Below are 16,985 nucleotides of genomic sequence, written 5' to 3'. Positions count from 1 at the left end.
GTTAAGTTACGAGGAGAGATTACACAAATTGGGGTTGTATTCTCTGGAGTTTCGAAGGTTAAGGGGTGATCTGATTGAAGTTTATAAGATATTAAGGGGAACAGATAGGGTAGATAGAGAGAAACTATTTCCGCTGGTTGGGGATTCTAGGAGTAGGGGGCACAGTCTAAAAATTAGAGCCAGACCTTTCAGGAGTGTGATCAGAAAACACTTCTACACAAAGAAAGGGTGGTAGAAGTTTGGAACTCTCTTCCGCAAACGGCAATTGATACTAGCTCAATTGCTAAATTTAAATCTGAGATAGATAGCTTTTTGGCAACCAAAGGTATTAAGGGACATGGGCCAAAGGCAGGTATATGGAGTTAGATCACAGATCAGCCATGATCTTATCAAATGGCGGAGCAGGCACGAGGGGCTGAATGGCCTACTCCTGTTCCTATGTTCTTCGACGTATCTGAACATTAAATTCTCCGCACCTCTGAGAATTCACTTTTCTCCATGATAAAATCCCCTGGCTTGTTTACTTGTGCCTCTCAACACTGGAGTTCAGCCTCCTTGCTCTCCTCTGCGCTGCCCCCGCCCCCCCCACCTTGATATCCTGACCACCAGAACTGCACACAATACTCCAGATGCAGCCTGACCGGAGCCGTGCTTACCTGTACCTTTCAAATTATTTATTTTTTTTGCAGCTACCTCTTTTGGACAGAATGGGGCCAGTACCCACGGATTGAGAGGTCGCGTCTAGACGGCACAGAGAGGTCGGTACTTGTGAACGTCAGCATAAGCTGGCCCAACGGGATATCCATCGACTACCCGGTGGGTATTATTTATCTTTACTTGCAGTGAAACAGGCTTGCTTTGTACTTTTTAACCCTAAAGATCGGGGAAATTTAAGCGTTGAGTAAGTTACGCTTACTTACTTTGGTTTCCCCGGGTCTTTCACGCCGGTTTGAGATTTGGATTAGGCCCCCTCACCTCGCAAAACAGGCCGTGCCCCCCACAAGGTGGACATTGTGCATTTCCTCCCGTTGTGCTGGATGGGGACGGCTCTTCAGATTGCGCTCGTCTTCGTAGGCGGACAGGCACGAGTAGTTTTTACATATCAAAATAAATATTCAGTTTACTAAGAAACTGACTAGTGTACACCAATGAAACTATTTCCTCTGGTGGGGGGAGTCCAGAACAAGGGGGGGGCAGAACCTTAAAATCAGAGCCAGGCCGTTCAGGGGTGATGTCGGGAAGCACTTCTTCACACAAAGGGGGAGTGGGAATCTGGAACTCCCTCCCCCCAAAAAGACTGTTGAGGCTGGGGGTCAGTCGGAGCTTTCAAGACTGAGATCGATAGATTTTTGTTGGGTATTAAGGGTTACGGAACCAAGGTGGGTAAATGGAGTTGAGGTACAGATCAGCCGCGATCTAATTGAGTTTAATTTAATTGGGTGCTTGAAGCAGATTGCATTGACGCATTTAAGGGGAGGCTTGATGCGTACGTGAGGGAGAGGGAATAGAGGATTGGGGAGCAGGGTAGAAAGAGGTGGTTATAGTGGGAGGAGGCTTGTGTGGACTATAAACATTGGCATAGACCAATGGGGCCGAATGGCCTGTTTCTGTTCTGTAGATTCTATGCAACAGGCTCGAGGGGCTGAATGGCCTCCTTCTTTTCCTGTGTAACAGGCTCGAGGGGCTGAACGGCCTCCTCCTGTTCCTGTGTAACAGGCTCGAGGGGCTGAACAGCCTCCTGTTCCTGTGTAACAGGCTCGAGGGGGCTGAATGGCCTCCTCCTGTTCCTCTATTCCTAATCTCAGATTAGTTGCCCTAGCACGGATCCCGGGGAGGGAGTAAACCCGGGATCTGCTGCTCCGTGTGGCTCAGTTTCCCTCCCATCCCCCCAGTGAAATAACCCTCTAAAGCCCTAAGCAGCAGTTTAGTATTTTGTCCTGGGTACACTCCGGGTCTGTAGTCCGGAGACCGCCGAGCGACTCGACGGGAGACCCGGAACGATTCGAGGAATCCCACCCTCGCCTTCTTTGGAAAGAAAATAACCGAGAGGCGCCCTTTGTTCTGCGAAAGAGCGGTTTGTGATTGCGGACGGTGAACAGCGGCTTAAGTCGGATTCTCCTTTTTGCCCCCCACCCCCTCAATAAAAGGAAGGGAAACTCTACTGGTGCGACGCGCGGACCGATAAGATAGAGAGGATCGACCTGGAGACGGGCGAGAACAGGGAGGTCGTGCTATCCAACAACAACATGGACATGTTCTCGGTGTCGGTCTTCGAGGATTACATATACTGGAGCGACAGGTAAACGTTCACCCCCCACCACCCCGACTCCCGCCCTCCGTGACGTCGGCCCCTGCCTCAGCTCACCTGCTGCTGAAACCCGCATCCGTGCCTTTGCTACCCCCGGACTCGACTATTCCAGTGCTCTCCCGACTTCCGCCCTCCCGTAAACGTGAGCTGTCGAGTATCCTAACTCGCACCGAGTTCCTTTGGCCCGTCGTCACCCCCACCCCACCTGTGCTCGCTGACCTACGTTGGCTGTCGGTCCAGCAACGCCTCCGTTTTAAAATTTTCATCTCCCCCGGTGTTGGCGCCGGGAGTGTCGGTCGGCCTGGATTAGGGGGCATCTGAAAAAAGACAGGGTAACACTTCTGGCGCAGCAGGATCCCACAAACAGGTGAATAGCCGGTTAACCTGTCCTTGGTGGTGATGGAGATGTGTTAGCCGGGAACTTCATTGCCTGTCGAGCAGTTCAGTGAGATTGTTAAGACCCGTCTGAAGCTGTGGAGCAGCCGTGGGGGGGGGGCAGGGGAGCAGCTTAGTGTCGGCTTAGGTACACCAGTGCCCCGACGTTCTACGTACTTGCTGTCATTGTTCCAACAGCAATTTGTAGAGTGTGTCTATTTGCAGGGCTGCCCAGAGTGTGCCTATTTACAGGGGGTCCCCGGGGACCGTGTCAGTATTTACAGGCGGTCCCCAGAATGTGTCAGTATTTACAGGGGGTCCTGGGGACCATGTCAGTATTTACAGGGGGTCCCCGGGAGTGTGTCAGTATTTACAGGGGGTCCTGGGGACCGTGTCAGTATTTACAGGGGATCCCGGGGACCGTGTCAATATTTACAGGGGGTACCCAGGGACCGTGTCAGTATTTACAGGGGGTACCCAGGGACCGTGTCAGTATTTACAGGGGGTCCCCGGGAGTGTGTCAGTATTTACAGGGGGTCCCCGGGGACCGTGTCAGTATTTACAGGGGGTCCCCGGGGACCGTGTCAGTATTTACAGGGGGTCCCCGGGAGTGTGTCAGTATTTACAGGGGGTCCCCGGGAGTGTGTCAGTATTTACAGGGGGTCCCCGGGGACCGTGTCAGTATTTACAGGGGGTCCCCGGGGACCGTGTCAGTATTTACAGGGGGTCCCCAGGAGTGTGTCAGTATTTACAGGGGGTCCCCGGGAGTGTGTCAGTATTTACAGGGGGTCCCCGGGGACCGTGTCAGTATTTACAGGCGGTCCCCAGAATGTGTCAGTATTTACAGGGGGTCCTGGGGACCATGTCAGTATTTACAGGGGGTCCCCGGGAGTGTGTCAGTATTTACAGGGGGTCCCCGGGAGTGTGTCAGTATTTACAGGGGGTCCCGGGGACCGTGTCAGTATTTACAGGGGGTCCCGGGGACCGTGTCAATATTTACAGGGGGTACCCAGGGACCGTGTCAGTATTTACAGGGGGTACCCAGGGACCGTGTCAGTATTTACAGGGGGTCCCCAGGGACCGTGTCAGTATTTGCAGTGGTTCCCCGGGAGTGTGTCAGTATTTACAGGGGGTCCCCGGGAGTGTATTAATATTTACAGGGGGTCCCCGGGAGTGTGTCAGTATTTACAGGGGGTCCCCAGGGACCGTGTCAGTATTTACAGGGGGTCCCCGGGAGTGTGTCAGTATTTACAGGGGGTCCCGGGGACCGTGTCAGTATTTACAGGGCGTCCCCGGAACCGTGTCAGTATTTACAGGGGGTCCCTGGGAGTGTGTCAGTATTTACAGGGGGTCCCCGGGAGTGTGTCAGTATTTACAGGGCGTCCCCGGAACCGTGTCAGTATTTACAGGGCGTCCCCGGAACCGTGTCAGTATTTACAGGGGGTCCCCGGGAGTGTGTCAGTATTTACAGGGGGTCCCCGGGAGTGTGTCAGTATTTACAGGGGGTCCCCGGGAGTGTGTCAGTATTTACAGGGGGTCCCGGGGACCGTGTCAGTATTTACAGGGGGTCCCCAGAATGTGTCAGTATTTACAGGGAGTCTCCGGGAGTGTGTCAGTATTTACAGGGGGTCCCCGGGAGTGTGTCAGTATTTACAGGGGGGTCCCCGGGAGTGTGTCAGTATTTACAGGAGGTCCCCGGGAGTGTGTCAGTATTTACAGGGGGTCCCCAGGAACCGTGTCAGTATTTACAGGGGGTCCCGGGGACCGTGTCAGTATTTACAGGGGGGTCCCGGGAGTGTGTCAGTATTTACAGGGGCTCCCCGGGAGTGTGTCAGTATTTACAGGGGGGTCCCCGGGAGTGTGTCAGTATTTACAGGGGGGTCCCCGGGAGTGTGTCAGTATTTACAGGGGGGTCCCCGGGAGTGTGTCAGTATTTACAGGGGAGTCCTGGGGACCGTGTCAGTATTTACAGGGGGGTCCCGGTGAGCGTGTCAGTATTTACAGGGGGTCCCGGTGAGCGTGTCAGTATTTACAGGGGGTCCCCGGGGACCGTGTCAGTATTTACAGGGGGTCCCCAGGAGTGTGTCAGTATTTACAGGGGGTCCCCGGGAGTGTGTCAGTATTTACAGGGGGTCCCCGGGGACCGTGTCAGTATTTACAGGCGGTCCCCAGAATGTGTCAGTATTTACAGGGGGTCCTGGGGACCATGTCAGTATTTACAGGGGGTCCCCGGGAGTGTGTCAGTATTTACAGGGGGTCCCCGGGAGTGTGTCAGTATTTACAGGGGGTCCCGGGGACCGTGTCAGTATTTACAGGGGGTCCCGGGGACCGTGTCAATATTTACAGGGGGTACCCAGGGACCGTGTCAGTATTTACAGGGGGTACCCAGGGACCGTGTCAGTATTTACAGGGGGTCCCCAGGGACCGTGTCAGTATTTGCAGTGGTTCCCCGGGAGTGTGTCAGTATTTACAGGGGGTCCCCGGGAGTGTATTAATATTTACAGGGGGTCCCCGGGAGTGTGTCAGTATTTACAGGGGGTCCCCAGGGACCGTGTCAGTATTTACAGGGGGTCCCCGGGAGTGTGTCAGTATTTACAGGGGGTCCCGGGGACCGTGTCAGTATTTACAGGGCGTCCCCGGAACCGTGTCAGTATTTACAGGGGGTCCCTGGGAGTGTGTCAGTATTTACAGGGTGTCCCCGGGAGTGTGTCAGTATTTACAGGGCGTCCCCGGAACCGTGTCAGTATTTACAGGGCGTCCCCGGAACCGTGTCAGTATTTACAGGGGGTCCCCGGGAGTGTGTCAGTATTTACAGGGGGTCCCCGGGAGTGTGTCAGTATTTACAGGGGGTCCCCGGGAGTGTGTCAGTATTTACAGGGGGTCCCGGGGACCGTGTCAGTATTTACAGGGGGTCCCCAGAATGTGTCAGTATTTACAGGGAGTCTCCGGGAGTGTGTCAGTATTTACAGGGGGTCCCCGGGAGTGTGTCAGTATTTACAGGGGGGTCCCCGGGAGTGTGTCAGTATTTACAGGAGGTCCCCGGGAGTGTGTCAGTATTTACAGGGGGTCCCCAGGAACCGTGTCAGTATTTACAGGGGGTCCCGGGGACCGTGTCAGTATTTACAGGGGGGTCCCGGGAGTGTGTCAGTATTTACAGGGGCTCCCCGGGAGTGTGTCAGTATTTACAGGGGGGTCCCCGGGAGTGTGTCAGTATTTACAGGGGGGTCCCCGGGAGTGTGTCAGTATTTACAGGGGGGTCCCCGGGAGTGTGTCAGTATTTACAGGGGAGTCCTGGGGACCGTGTCAGTATTTACAGGGGGGTCCCGGTGAGCGTGTCAGTATTTACAGGGGGTCCCGGTGAGCGTGTCAGTATTTACAGGGGGTCCCGGGGAGCGTGTCAGTATTTACAGGGGTTCCCCAGGGACCGTGTCAGTATTTACAGGGGGTCCCCGGGAGTGTGTCAGTATTTACAGGGGGTCCCCGGGAGTGTGTCAGTATTTACAGGGGGGTCCCCGGGAGTGTGTCACTATTTACAGGGGGGTCCCCGGGAGTGTGTCAGTATTTACAGTGGCTCCCCAGAGTGTGTCAGTATTTACAGGGGGTCTCCGGGAGCGTGTTAATATTTACTGGGGGTCCCGGGGACCGTGTCAATATTTACAGGGCGTCCCCGGGAGTGTGTCAATATTTACAGGGGGTCCCCGGGGAGTGTGTCAATATTTACAGGGGGTCCCCGGGGAGTGTGTTAATATTTACAGGGGGTCCCCGGGGAGTGTGTTAATATTTACAGGGGGTCCCTGGGGAGTGTGTTAATATTTACAGGGGGTCCCCGGGGAGTGTGTTAATATTTACAGGGGGTCCCCGGGGAGTGTGTTAATATTTACAGGGGGTCCCCGGGGAGTGTGTTAATATTTACAGGGGGTCCCCGGGGAGTGTGTTAATATTTACAGGGGGTCCCCGGGGAGTGTGTTAATATTTACAGGGGGTCCCCGGGGAGTGTGTTAATATTTACAGGGGGTCCCCGGGGAGTGTGTCAATATTTACAGGGGGTCCCCGGGGAGTGTGTCAATATTTACAGGGGGTCCCCGGGTAGTGTGTTAATATTTACAGGGGGTCCCCGGGGAGTGTGTCAGTATTTACAGGGAGGTCCCTGGGCCTATGTGAAGGGAGAGTGTCCCTGGAAGTTTCAGAATTTACCACACAAAAACGCCATGGGACATTTTACCACGTTAAAGGTGCAATATAAATGCAAGTTATTGCCATTATTTGCAAACCAACAAACCAGACCATTAAGTTCAAAACACCATTTTATTCCTTTTCTCCCAAACAGAACCCATGCAAACGGTTCCATCAAAAGAGGCCAGAAAGATAATGCCACAGACTCTGTTTCCTTGAGAACTGGGATCGGCGTGCAGCTGAAAGACATCAAAGTGTTCAATCGGGAGAGGCAGAAGGGTGAGCGTGGACTTGCTTGTGGTGTAATTGTATTGCCCCTTTGTGGAGGGCAGCATTCAGTCGAGCCACGGGAGCTGCTACTCCCTTGCGGCGTGCTGCTGGTTTCCTACATCGCCAATACGAAAGAGCACTTTCCACTGCCAGGTCTTGGGACCCACCAAACTTGGGGTTCGAGGTGCCGTTGGGAGATGTGGGGGTTCGCCTTCTGCACTCTGGCGGCTGCTGTTGACAGGAGTCCCATCAGTGTTCCGTCGGAGTGAAACTGCTTCGAAAGAGGCAGGAACGACTCCAGCTGTTCAAGGTGCTACATTTCCCCGCCCACCCCCTTCCCCTTCCCAACCACGTCAGTCTTTTTTTAAAAAAAAAAGAGAATCCATATATTAATGAAACCTTCTGTCGGGCGTGCACAAACCTCGCGCCCTGTTCCCACCTTTCCCTGTCGATATTCACCGTTATAAATTGCAACGCCCATATTTCCCTCAGACAAACACATAAATGGGCTTTCCACCAAAGTTGTGACGGTCGATCTGCAGAACAACACCTCCCGCCCCTCTTGCCCGCCAAGGAAATTCCTCGGTTTAAAGTCTCATCCGAAAGACGGCCCCTCCGGCAGTGCGGCGCTCCCTCAGTACCGCCCATCCGGCAGTGCGGCGCTCCCTCAGTTCTGACCCTCCGACAGTGCGGCACTCCCTCAGTTCTGCCCCCCGGCACTGCCCCTCCGACAGTGCGGCGCTCCCCCGGTGCCGCCCCTCCGACAGTGCGGCGCTCCCCCGGTGCCGCCCCTCCGGCAGTGCGGCGCTCCCCCGGTGCCGCCCCTCCGGCAGTGCGGCGCTCCCCCGGTGCCGCCCCTCCGGCAGTGCGGCGCTCCCCCGGTGCCGCCCCTCCGGCAGTGCGGCGCTCCCCCGGTGCCGCCCCTCCGGCAGTGCGGCGCTCCCCCGGTGCCGCCCCTCCGGCAGTGCGGCGCTCCCCCAGTTCTGCCCCCCGGCACTGCCCCTCCGACAGTGCGCCGCCCCTCCGACAGTGCGGCGCTCCCTCGGTGCCGCCCCTCCGGCAGTGCGGCGCTCCCTCGGTGCCGCCCCTCCGGCAGTGCGGCGCTCCCTCGGCGCCGCCCCTCCGGCAGTGCGGCGCTCCCTCGGCGCCGCCCCTCCGGCAGTGCGGCGCTCCCTCGGCGCCGCCCCTCCGACAGTGCGGCGCTCCCTCGGTGCCGCACTGGGAGTGTCGGCCTGGATTATGGGGGCTCGAACCCACGACCTTCTGATTCTGAGTGCTACCCACTGAGCCACGGCTGACACTAATTAGATGATATCAATGTTCCAGCCTCTCAGATACCTGTTGTTTTGGGCCTGCTTCCCGCACCCACCCCACCCCCAGCAGATTTTATGTCATGAGGAGGCGGGGGAGGGGGGGGTCCTGTGCGAGTGGGGTCCAGCGCTGTAGCCTGACGCGGGAGCCGATTCGCAGCCCTCCCTGCCCCCGGCGACCAACGTGACCGGGCGCGGAGCGTCCCGCGCGAGCGCTGCTGCGCACGTGACTGGCGTGACGATACCGTGTTTCTCCCCTCCCACCGCCCCCCCCCCCCTTTGCAGGCACCAACGTCTGCGCCCACAACAACGGAGGGTGCCAGCAGCTGTGCCTGTACCGAGGAAACGCCCAGCGGACCTGCGCCTGCGCGCACGGCATGCTCTCCGAGGACGGGGTGAACTGCCGGGATTACGACGGGTACCTGCTGTACTCGGAGCGGACGATCCTGAAGAGCATCCACCTCTCGGACGAGAACAACCTCAACTCGCCGATAAAGCCGTTCGAGGACCCTGACAACATGAAGAACGTCATCGCGCTCGCCTTCGATTACGGGCACGGCGCGAAAGGGGGCAACAGGATCTTCTTCAGCGACATCCACTTCGGAAACATTCAGCAGATCAGCGACGACGGGTCAGGCAGAAAGACCATTGTGGAAAGTGAGTTCTTTACCCTTGGGGTGGGTGACGCGCGCACGCACGCGCGCGTGCTTGTTTGGCCTTGCCTGCCTCTTTAAGACCTCGTTGCTCCGGTAACTCCCCCTGCGAGGAGCGGTCTAAACTGTCCACGCCGTGTGGTCAGTTGGAGGCTAACTGCTGTGGGAGGTTTCCGTAGATTGGCGGCTACCTGTAAATCCGCGCGTGTGCGCTCGCTGTCTCCCGCGGCCGTGCGCGAGAAGCTTGCAACTGCCAGATTCTTTGGGGAAGAGGAGGCTTGAGGGGTGACCTGATTAGAGGTCTTTAAAATTATGAAGGGGTTCGATGGGGTAGACGTAGAGATGATGTTTCCACTTGTGGGGGAGACCAGAACTAGGGGGCCATAAATATAAGAGAATCACTAATCAATCCAATCGGGAATTCAGGAGAAACTTCTTTACCCAGAGAGCGGTGAGAATGTGGAACTCGCTCCCACATGGAGTGGTTGAGGGGAATAGCGGAGATGGATTTAAGGGGAAGCTGGATAAACACATGAGGGAGAAAGGAACAGAAGGTGTGGATCGAATCGGGCCAGGACCTACTCCGTTAATGGTAGGGCGTTGGGGAGAGTTATAGAACAAAGAGATCTCGGAGTACAGGTTCATAGCTCCTTGAAAGTGGAGTCACAGGTGGATAGGGTGGTGAAGAAGGCATTCAGCATGCTTGGTTTCATTGGTCAGAACATTGAATACAGGAGTTGGGATGTCTTGTCGAAGTTGTACAAGACATTAGTAAGGCCACACTTGGAATACTGTGTACAGTTCTGGTCACCCTATTATAGAAAGGATATTATTAAACTAGAAAGAGTGCAGAAAAGATTTACTAGGATGCTACCGGGACTTGATGATTTGACTTATAGGGAGAGGTTGGATAGACTGAGACTTTTTTCCCTGGAGAGTAGGAGGTTTAGGGGTGATCTTATAGAAGTCTATAAAATAATGAGGGGCATAGATAAGGTAGATAGTCAAAATCTTTTCCCAAAGGTAGGGGAGTCTATAACGAGGGGGCATAGATTTAAGGTGAGAGGGGAGAGATACAAAAGGGTCCAGAGGGGCAATTTTTTCACTCAAAGGGTGGTGAGTGTCTGGAACGAGCTGCCAGAGGCAGTAGTAGAGGCGGGTACAATTTTGTCTTTTAAAAAGCATTTGGACAGTTACATGGGTAAGATGGGTATAGAGGGATATGGGCCAAGTGCAGGCAATTGGGACTAGCTTAGTGGTATAAACTGGGCGACATGGACATGTTGGGCCGAAGGGCCTGTTTCCGTGTTGTAAACTTCTATGATTCCACCCATGCCAGAATATTACCCCCAATCCAGTGATTCTTTATCTTGAGCAATAATCTTTTGTGTGGCACCTTGTCGAATGCCTTCTGGAAGTCTAGGTGCACTATGTCCACTGGTTCCCCTTTATCCACCCTGTACGTTATGTCCTCAAAGAACTCAAGCAAATTTGTCAGACATGACTTCCCCTTCGTAGAGCCATGCTGACTTTGTCCTATTAAATTATGTTTATCCAAATGTTCTGCTACTGTCTCCTTGATAATAGACTCCAGAGTTTTGCCCACCACGGATGTTGGGCTAACTGGTCTATAATTTCCAGCCTTCTGCCTACTACTCTTTTTGGATAAGGGTGTTACATTAGCAGTTTTCCACTCTGCCGGGACCTTTGCCGAGTCCAGGGAATTTTGGAGAATTATTACCAGAGCATCCACAATCCCCACTGCCACTTCCCTCAAGACCCTAGGATGTAAGAGTGCAGAAAAGATTTACTAGGATGCTACCGGGACTTGATGGTTTGACTTACAGGGAGAGGTTAGACAGACTGGGACTTTATTCCCTGGAGAGTAGGAGGTTAAGGGGTGATCTTATAGAAGTCTATAAAATAATGAGGGGCATAGATAAGGTCGATAGTCAAAATCTTTTCCCAAAGGTAGGGGAGACTATAACGAGGGGGCACAGATTTAAGGTGAGAGGGGAGAGATACAAAAGGATCCAGAGGGGAGAGATACAAAAGGATCCAGAGGGGCAATTTTTTCACTCAAAGGGTGGTGAGTGTCTGGAACGAGCTGCCAGAGGCAGTAGTAGAGGCGGGTACAATTTTGTCTTTTAAAAAGCATTTGGACAGTTACATGGGGAAGATGGGTATCGAGGGATATGGGCCAAGTGCAGGCAATTGGGACTAGCTTAGTGGTATAAACTGGGCGACATGGACATGTTGGGCCGAAGGGCCTGTTTCCATGTTGTAACTTCTATGATTCTATGATTCTATGATATGCTGATAGGGTGAGATGAAGTAGGGAGGGAGGAGGTTCGTGTGGAGCACAAACACCGAGCCTGTTTCTGCGCTGTCTGTATTAGGGTTAGGGTTACAACTTTTTGTAAAGCCACATGTTTTTAGACTGCTTACCAGCAGTTGCGTAGATTGATCTCTCGGCCCCAGAAAAAAAATGTATGTTTCAGGACCTCCCCCCAACAGTCGCCTCTCGCTGCCAGCTAGCGAGATGGATTGAAGAAATCCCATCAGCGTTGCTCAGATGAGAGCAGCGGAAGTAAGGGCAACGTTAACATCGGGAGAATACAGTGGTGAGACAGACGCCAGACCCTTCGAAGTGAATACAGCGAGGGCAGGCTGCTGGGTTTTTAAAAAAAAATATATATATATGACTCATTTTTTCAAAAAAAAAATACAGCGACTGTGAATGAAAACAGGAGACACTTGATAGCCCTGCACTAGTTCTGCCAGTTCCTCCACACAAGCACAAAGGCAGAATGGAGCCTGCCTCGTGGGAGAGGGAGGTGATCTGCAAATGGCTTTTTGCAGCGGAGTTTAAGCTTGCAGCCTCGAGATCTCCAGCTGCCCGCCAGCATTATTTTCCGTCCGGCAGACTTGGTTTTCGTACATCAGTTCCAGAATCTTACAGCACAGAAGGAGGTCATTCGGCCCACCCTGCCTCTGCTGGCTCTTTGATAGAGCTGTCAGATTAGTCCTACTCTTTCCCCAATGCTCTTTTCCCGTGACCCTGCAGATTTTTCCCCCTTCGAGTATTTATCCAATTCCCTTTTGAAAGTTGCTCTTGAATCTGCTCCCACCGCCCTTTCAGGCAGCGCGTTCCAGATCATCACAACTTGCTGCGTTTATATAAAAAAAATCCCCAACGTCTCCCCGCTCTGATTCTTTTGCCAATTATTTTAAATGGTTACCGACCCTCCTGCCAGTGGAAAAAGTTTCTCTTCATTTACTACATCAAATCCCTTCATGATTTTGAACACCTCTATTAGATCTCCCCTCTCTGCTCTGAGGAGAACAACTCCAGCTTCTCTAGTCTGGGAGAGCCGCACTGTCTGAGGTGCTGAAGCTTAACCAGTGATTTCTAAAGTTCTTTGCTTTTTGGACTGGAGTGGAAAGGCATTCGTTGCGGACACTCCCAGTGCCAGCACTTTCAGATGAGACATCAAACCGAGGCCCCGTCTGCCCTCTCGGGTGGACGTAGAAGATCCAACGGCCACCTTTTTGAAGAGCAGAGGAGTTCTCCCCAGTGCCTTGGGGCCAGTAATTATCCCTCAACCAACGTCACTTTTTAAAAAAAAATTATCTGCGTCGTTTCCTCATTGTGGGATCTTGCTGTGTGCAAATCGGCTGTCGTGTTTGCCGACATTACAACAGTGATTACACTTCAAAAAAAAAAATACTTTGTTGTCTGTGAAGAGCTTTGGGGCGTCCTGAGATGGTGAAAGGCGCTCTACAAATGCAAGTCCATCTTTCCTCCGGGGCCGCGTTCTTAATGTTTGCTTATGGGGGCGGGGGAGTGATGGAAACTCACGGTTGGTTGCCACCCTGGAGAGTGATCCCTGCTCCCGTCGCAATCGGCCTGACCTTGTTGCGTGTCGTTCTGCCGCTGCATGGCGCAGTGGCGAGGCGGCGCAGGTCGCTCTGGAACTGCTTGGAGAAGAAGGCGTAGACGACGGGATTGGCGACGGTGGAGGAGGAGGCCAGGAACCTGGCGAAAATGGCAAAGGGCCCCGCCAGCCGGGCCCGGCTGACGGACACCAGCAGGAACATGAGGACGTACGAAGGCAGCCAGCAGACGGTGAAGGCCAGCACCAGGACCACAGTCATCCTGGTCACCTGCGCGTTGTAGCCGTCCAGCCGGCCGAACGACCCCCTCCTGCGGTGGAGGTAGCGCAAGATCTCTGAGTGCATGGCGGTGATGACCAGCAGCGGCGCCACGAAGCCGGTGAGGAAGAGGGAGACGCTGTACACCGTCACGCTGACCTGCGCCAGGAAGGCGAAGCAGTACATGGACTCCAGCTCCAGGTGGCGGTAGACGAATTGCGGCACGGCCAGGCACAGCGCCGGGGGCCAGACAGCGAGCAGCGCCAGGGCGGGGAGCCAGCCGCCGCGGTGGGAGCGGTAGACCCTGGTGGGGTGCGCCACGATGGCGTAGCGGTTGACTGAGAGGGCCGTGAGGGTGAAGACGCTGGCGGAGGAGCAGGCGGTGCCGGTGAAGCTCACCAGCTTGCAGAGGAAGCTACCGAAAGCCCACCTGGAGCTGGCGATGGAGGCTGCGGTGAAGGGCAGGCAGGCCAGCTGGAGCAGGTCGGCCGCTGTCAGGTTGAGCAGGAGCAGGGTGGTGCAGTTCCTCTGCCGTTTCCTCCGCAGCAGGATGAGAGTCACCAGCACGTGACCCGCCAGCCCGGTGACGAAGACGAGCGAGTCCAGGAGCGGGACCGCGATCCGACTGCCTATCAGAAGTGACCTGCCGTGTCCCGTGCTGTTGGCCGTAGGCGCGCTGGGGACGTAGCTCCCCGTCGCTGTCTCGTTAAGCCCGTCCATGACCCAGCACCGCCACACCCCCTCCTTACGGGACCCAGGCAAAGAACCCTTGCACTGAGTCCGTCGCCCAGCGCTCGGAGCTGAAGAGAGGAGAGCGAAGGATTGTGGATTGCGACGCTCGGCTGATCAGGAAAATAATCCATCGGTGGAGACCGCTGCCATTACACGGGGCATCTGACCATCGCGTGGTATCTGCTCGCACTTGGTTGGAGGGTTGCTCCCGCTTCAAGCAAACGAATTAACCAGGTCGGGTTCTCGCGCACAAACTTGGCTTCTTTCTGGAATATCGAGAGAGCATTCGACCGACTTAGTAGGTTGGAGACACAGAACTGCACTCGGCCAGGTTGGTTTTATTCCCTGCAGAAGCGTGTTGGGCTACAGCTGAGTGACCAGGGTTGCACAGTGACGGCATAAGGACCTTATCTGAGAGTCTGCGGGTGCCATGGCACTGATTGATATTTTATGACCTAATGTTTAGCGTTTGCTGTTCATTAATCTTTCCATCCCGAAGAGGCTGGAGAGGAGCCTGTGCTAAACCCGGTGATCTTAAACAATGAAAGGAAGAGCTTTCGGCGCACAGCGGCTCGGTGGGTACCGCTCTCGCCTCTGAGTCAGAAGGTACCAGCGACTCGAGCCCCGTAATCCAGGCCGACACACCCGGTGCCGAGGGAGCGCTGTGCCGCCGGAGGGGCGGTGCCGAGGGAGCGCTGCGCTTCTGGAGGGTGCCGTCTTTCGATGAGACGTTAAACCGAGGCCCCGCCTGCCCCTCTCAGGTGGACGTAAAAGATCCCACGGCCACTATTCGAAGCAGAGCCAGGGGCATTTTCACCGATGTTCTGGGGCGAATATTTATCCCTCAACCAATATCACTTTTTAAAAAAAAACTGATTATCTGGCCATTTATCACATTGCTGATTGTGGGATCTTGCTGTGCGCAAATTGCCTGCCGAGTTTCCCTGCGTTACAGCAGCGGCCACGCTTCAAAAAGTACTTTGTTGGCTGTGGAGCACTTCGGGACGACCGGAGGTGCCTCCTTTATTCATATGGTGCCCTTCACACCCTCAGGACATCCCAAACAGCTTCCCGACGGAATGCGTTCACAGTTGTAATGTGGGGCAGCCAGTCTGCGCACAGCAAGATCCCACAAACACTTAAATAAACAACCTGCTTATCTGTCTTTGGTTGAGGGATAAATGTCGGCTGGGACACTGGGGAGAAACCCCCCCCCCCCAGCTCGTCTTCGAAATAGTGACCGTGGGATCTGAGAGGGTAGACGAGGAGGGCCTCGGTTTAGCCTCAGCGCCGCACTGAAGCATCAGAATAGATTACGTGGTCAAGGCTCTGGAGCGGGGGCGAGAGGGCAAACGTGCTACCGTTCAGCCAACGCTGCCGCCTCGTAAGCAAGCGTCACGGACGAAGGCAGTTGTTAGCTTTCAGTCAGAGGCCAAGTTGTTTCACAGACTGGACAGTGATCCAGAGTTTCACAGACTGGACAGTGATCCAGAATTTCACAGACTGGACAGTGATCCAGAATTTCACAGACTGGACAGTGATCCAGAATTTCACAGACTGGACAGTGATCCAGAATTTCACAGACTGGACAGTGATCCAGAATTTCACAGACTGGACAGTGATCCAGAATTTCACAGACTGGACAGTGATCCAGAATTTCACAGACTGGACAGTGATCCAGAATTTCACAGACTGGACAGTGATCCAGAATTTCACAGACTGGACAGTGATCCAGAATTTCACAGACTGGACAGTGATCCAGAATTTCACAGACTGGACAGTGATCCAGAATTTCACAGACTGGACAGTGATCCAGAATTTCACAGACTGGACAGTGATCCAGAATTTCACAGACTGGACAGTGATCCAGAATTTCACAGACTGGACAGTGATCCAGAATTTCACAGACTGGACAGTGATCCAGAATTTCACAGACTGGACAGTGATCCAGAATTTCACAGACTGGACAGTGATCCAGAATTTCACAGACTGGACAGTGATCCAGAATTTCACAGACTGGACAGTGATCCAGAATTTCACAGACTGGACAGTGATCCAGAATTTCACAGACTGGACAGTGATCCAGAATTTCACAGACTGGACAGTGATCCAGAATTTCACAGACTGGACAGTGATCCAGAATTTCACAGACTGGACAGTGATCCAGAATTTCACAGACTGGACAGTGATCCAGAATTTCACAGACTGGACAGTGATCCAGAATTTCACAGACTGGACAGTGATCCAGAATTTCGAGTCATCCCTTAATGATATGTGAATAGTTTTTGGGTAATTTACACAGCGTGAGATGCGAGTCTCCGTACCTAAAATACTTTCAGAGCTTACTTACAACAGCAACTTGCGTTTTTACAGCGCCTTTAATGTTGTGAAATGTCCCCAAGGTCGCTTCACAGGAGCGTAAATCAGACACCGAGCCACATAAGGAGATATTAGGGACGGGTGACCAAAAGCTTGGTTTTGAAGAGGTAGGTTTTAAGGAGCGTCCTAAAGGAGGAGAGGGAGGCGGAGAGGTTTAGGGAGGGAATTCCAGAGCTTCGGGCCCGGGCAGCTGAAGGCACGGCCGCCAACGGTGGGAGCGATGGAAATCGGGGGATGCGCAAGAGGCCAGAATTGTAGGAGCGCAGAGATCTGGGAGGGTCGTAGGGGCTGGAGGAGGTTACAGAGATAGGGAGGGGGTGGTGAGGCGATGGAGGGGATTTGAACACGAGGGTGAGAATTTTAAAATGGAGGCGTTCTCGGACCGGGAGCCAGTGTAGGTCAGCGAGCACGGTGGGGGGTGATGGGTGAACGGGTCTCGGGGCAAGCATACGAGGCTGAGGCTGCACTGGACGACCTCAGACTGGTGAGATGGCCTCCTGGAGTTAATCTCACACCTTGGGGCTTTAGTGCGCTCAGCTGTCCCCTGATTTATATTGCCACTTGTGCGTTGATGCGAGATTGGCAAGTTAACTGCACCCTTGGCGAGAATCAAGGGGCTCAGTATTCTTG

At 54.2% G+C, this 16,985-nt stretch overlaps 2 protein-coding genes across 2 annotated transcripts in view; one reads left to right on the top strand and one right to left on the bottom strand.

The window, feature by feature from the left end:
* LOC137306880 (low-density lipoprotein receptor-related protein 1-like) overlaps positions 1–16,985 on the top strand; it is a 252,054-nt gene that overhangs the window by 131,382 nt on the left and 103,687 nt on the right. The window contains 4 exon segments of the mRNA XM_067976269.1: positions 690–816; positions 2,148–2,299; positions 7,011–7,135; positions 8,722–9,093. Of these exon segments, the coding sequence (XP_067832370.1) occupies positions 690–816; positions 2,148–2,299; positions 7,011–7,135; positions 8,722–9,093 (776 nt within the window).
* LOC137307140 (somatostatin receptor type 5-like) lies at positions 9,167–13,964 on the bottom strand. The gene is made up of 3 exons (XM_067976461.1): positions 12,952–13,964; positions 10,768–10,870; positions 9,167–9,349 (listed from the first exon to the last, which is right to left on the bottom strand). The coding sequence occupies exons 1-3, from the start codon at positions 13,962–13,964 to the stop codon at positions 9,167–9,169; spliced, it is 1,299 nt and encodes a 432-aa protein (XP_067832562.1).

Source organism: Heptranchias perlo, chromosome X (assembly GCF_035084215.1).
Source record: "Heptranchias perlo isolate sHepPer1 chromosome X, sHepPer1.hap1, whole genome shotgun sequence".
Classification (NCBI taxonomy): domain Eukaryota; kingdom Metazoa; phylum Chordata; class Chondrichthyes; order Hexanchiformes; family Hexanchidae; genus Heptranchias; species Heptranchias perlo.
Note: the sequence above shows the minus strand (reverse complement) of the source record. Positions and strands in the feature narration are given on the sequence as shown.

Coding starts and splice junctions, on each gene's coding strand:
- LOC137307140 (XM_067976461.1), bottom strand. CDS start 13,964: ATGGACGGGCTTAACGAGACAGCGACGGGGAGCTACGTCCCCAGCGCG. Junction 10,871..12,951: donor CTCCAGGGTGGCAACCAACC/GTGAGTTTCCAT, acceptor CTTACATCCTAG/GGTCTTGAGGGAAGTGGCAG. Junction 9,350..10,767: donor CAGAGTGGAAAACTGCTAAT/GTAACACCCTTA, acceptor TCTTCCCCAAAG/AATCTGGCAGTTGCAAGCTT.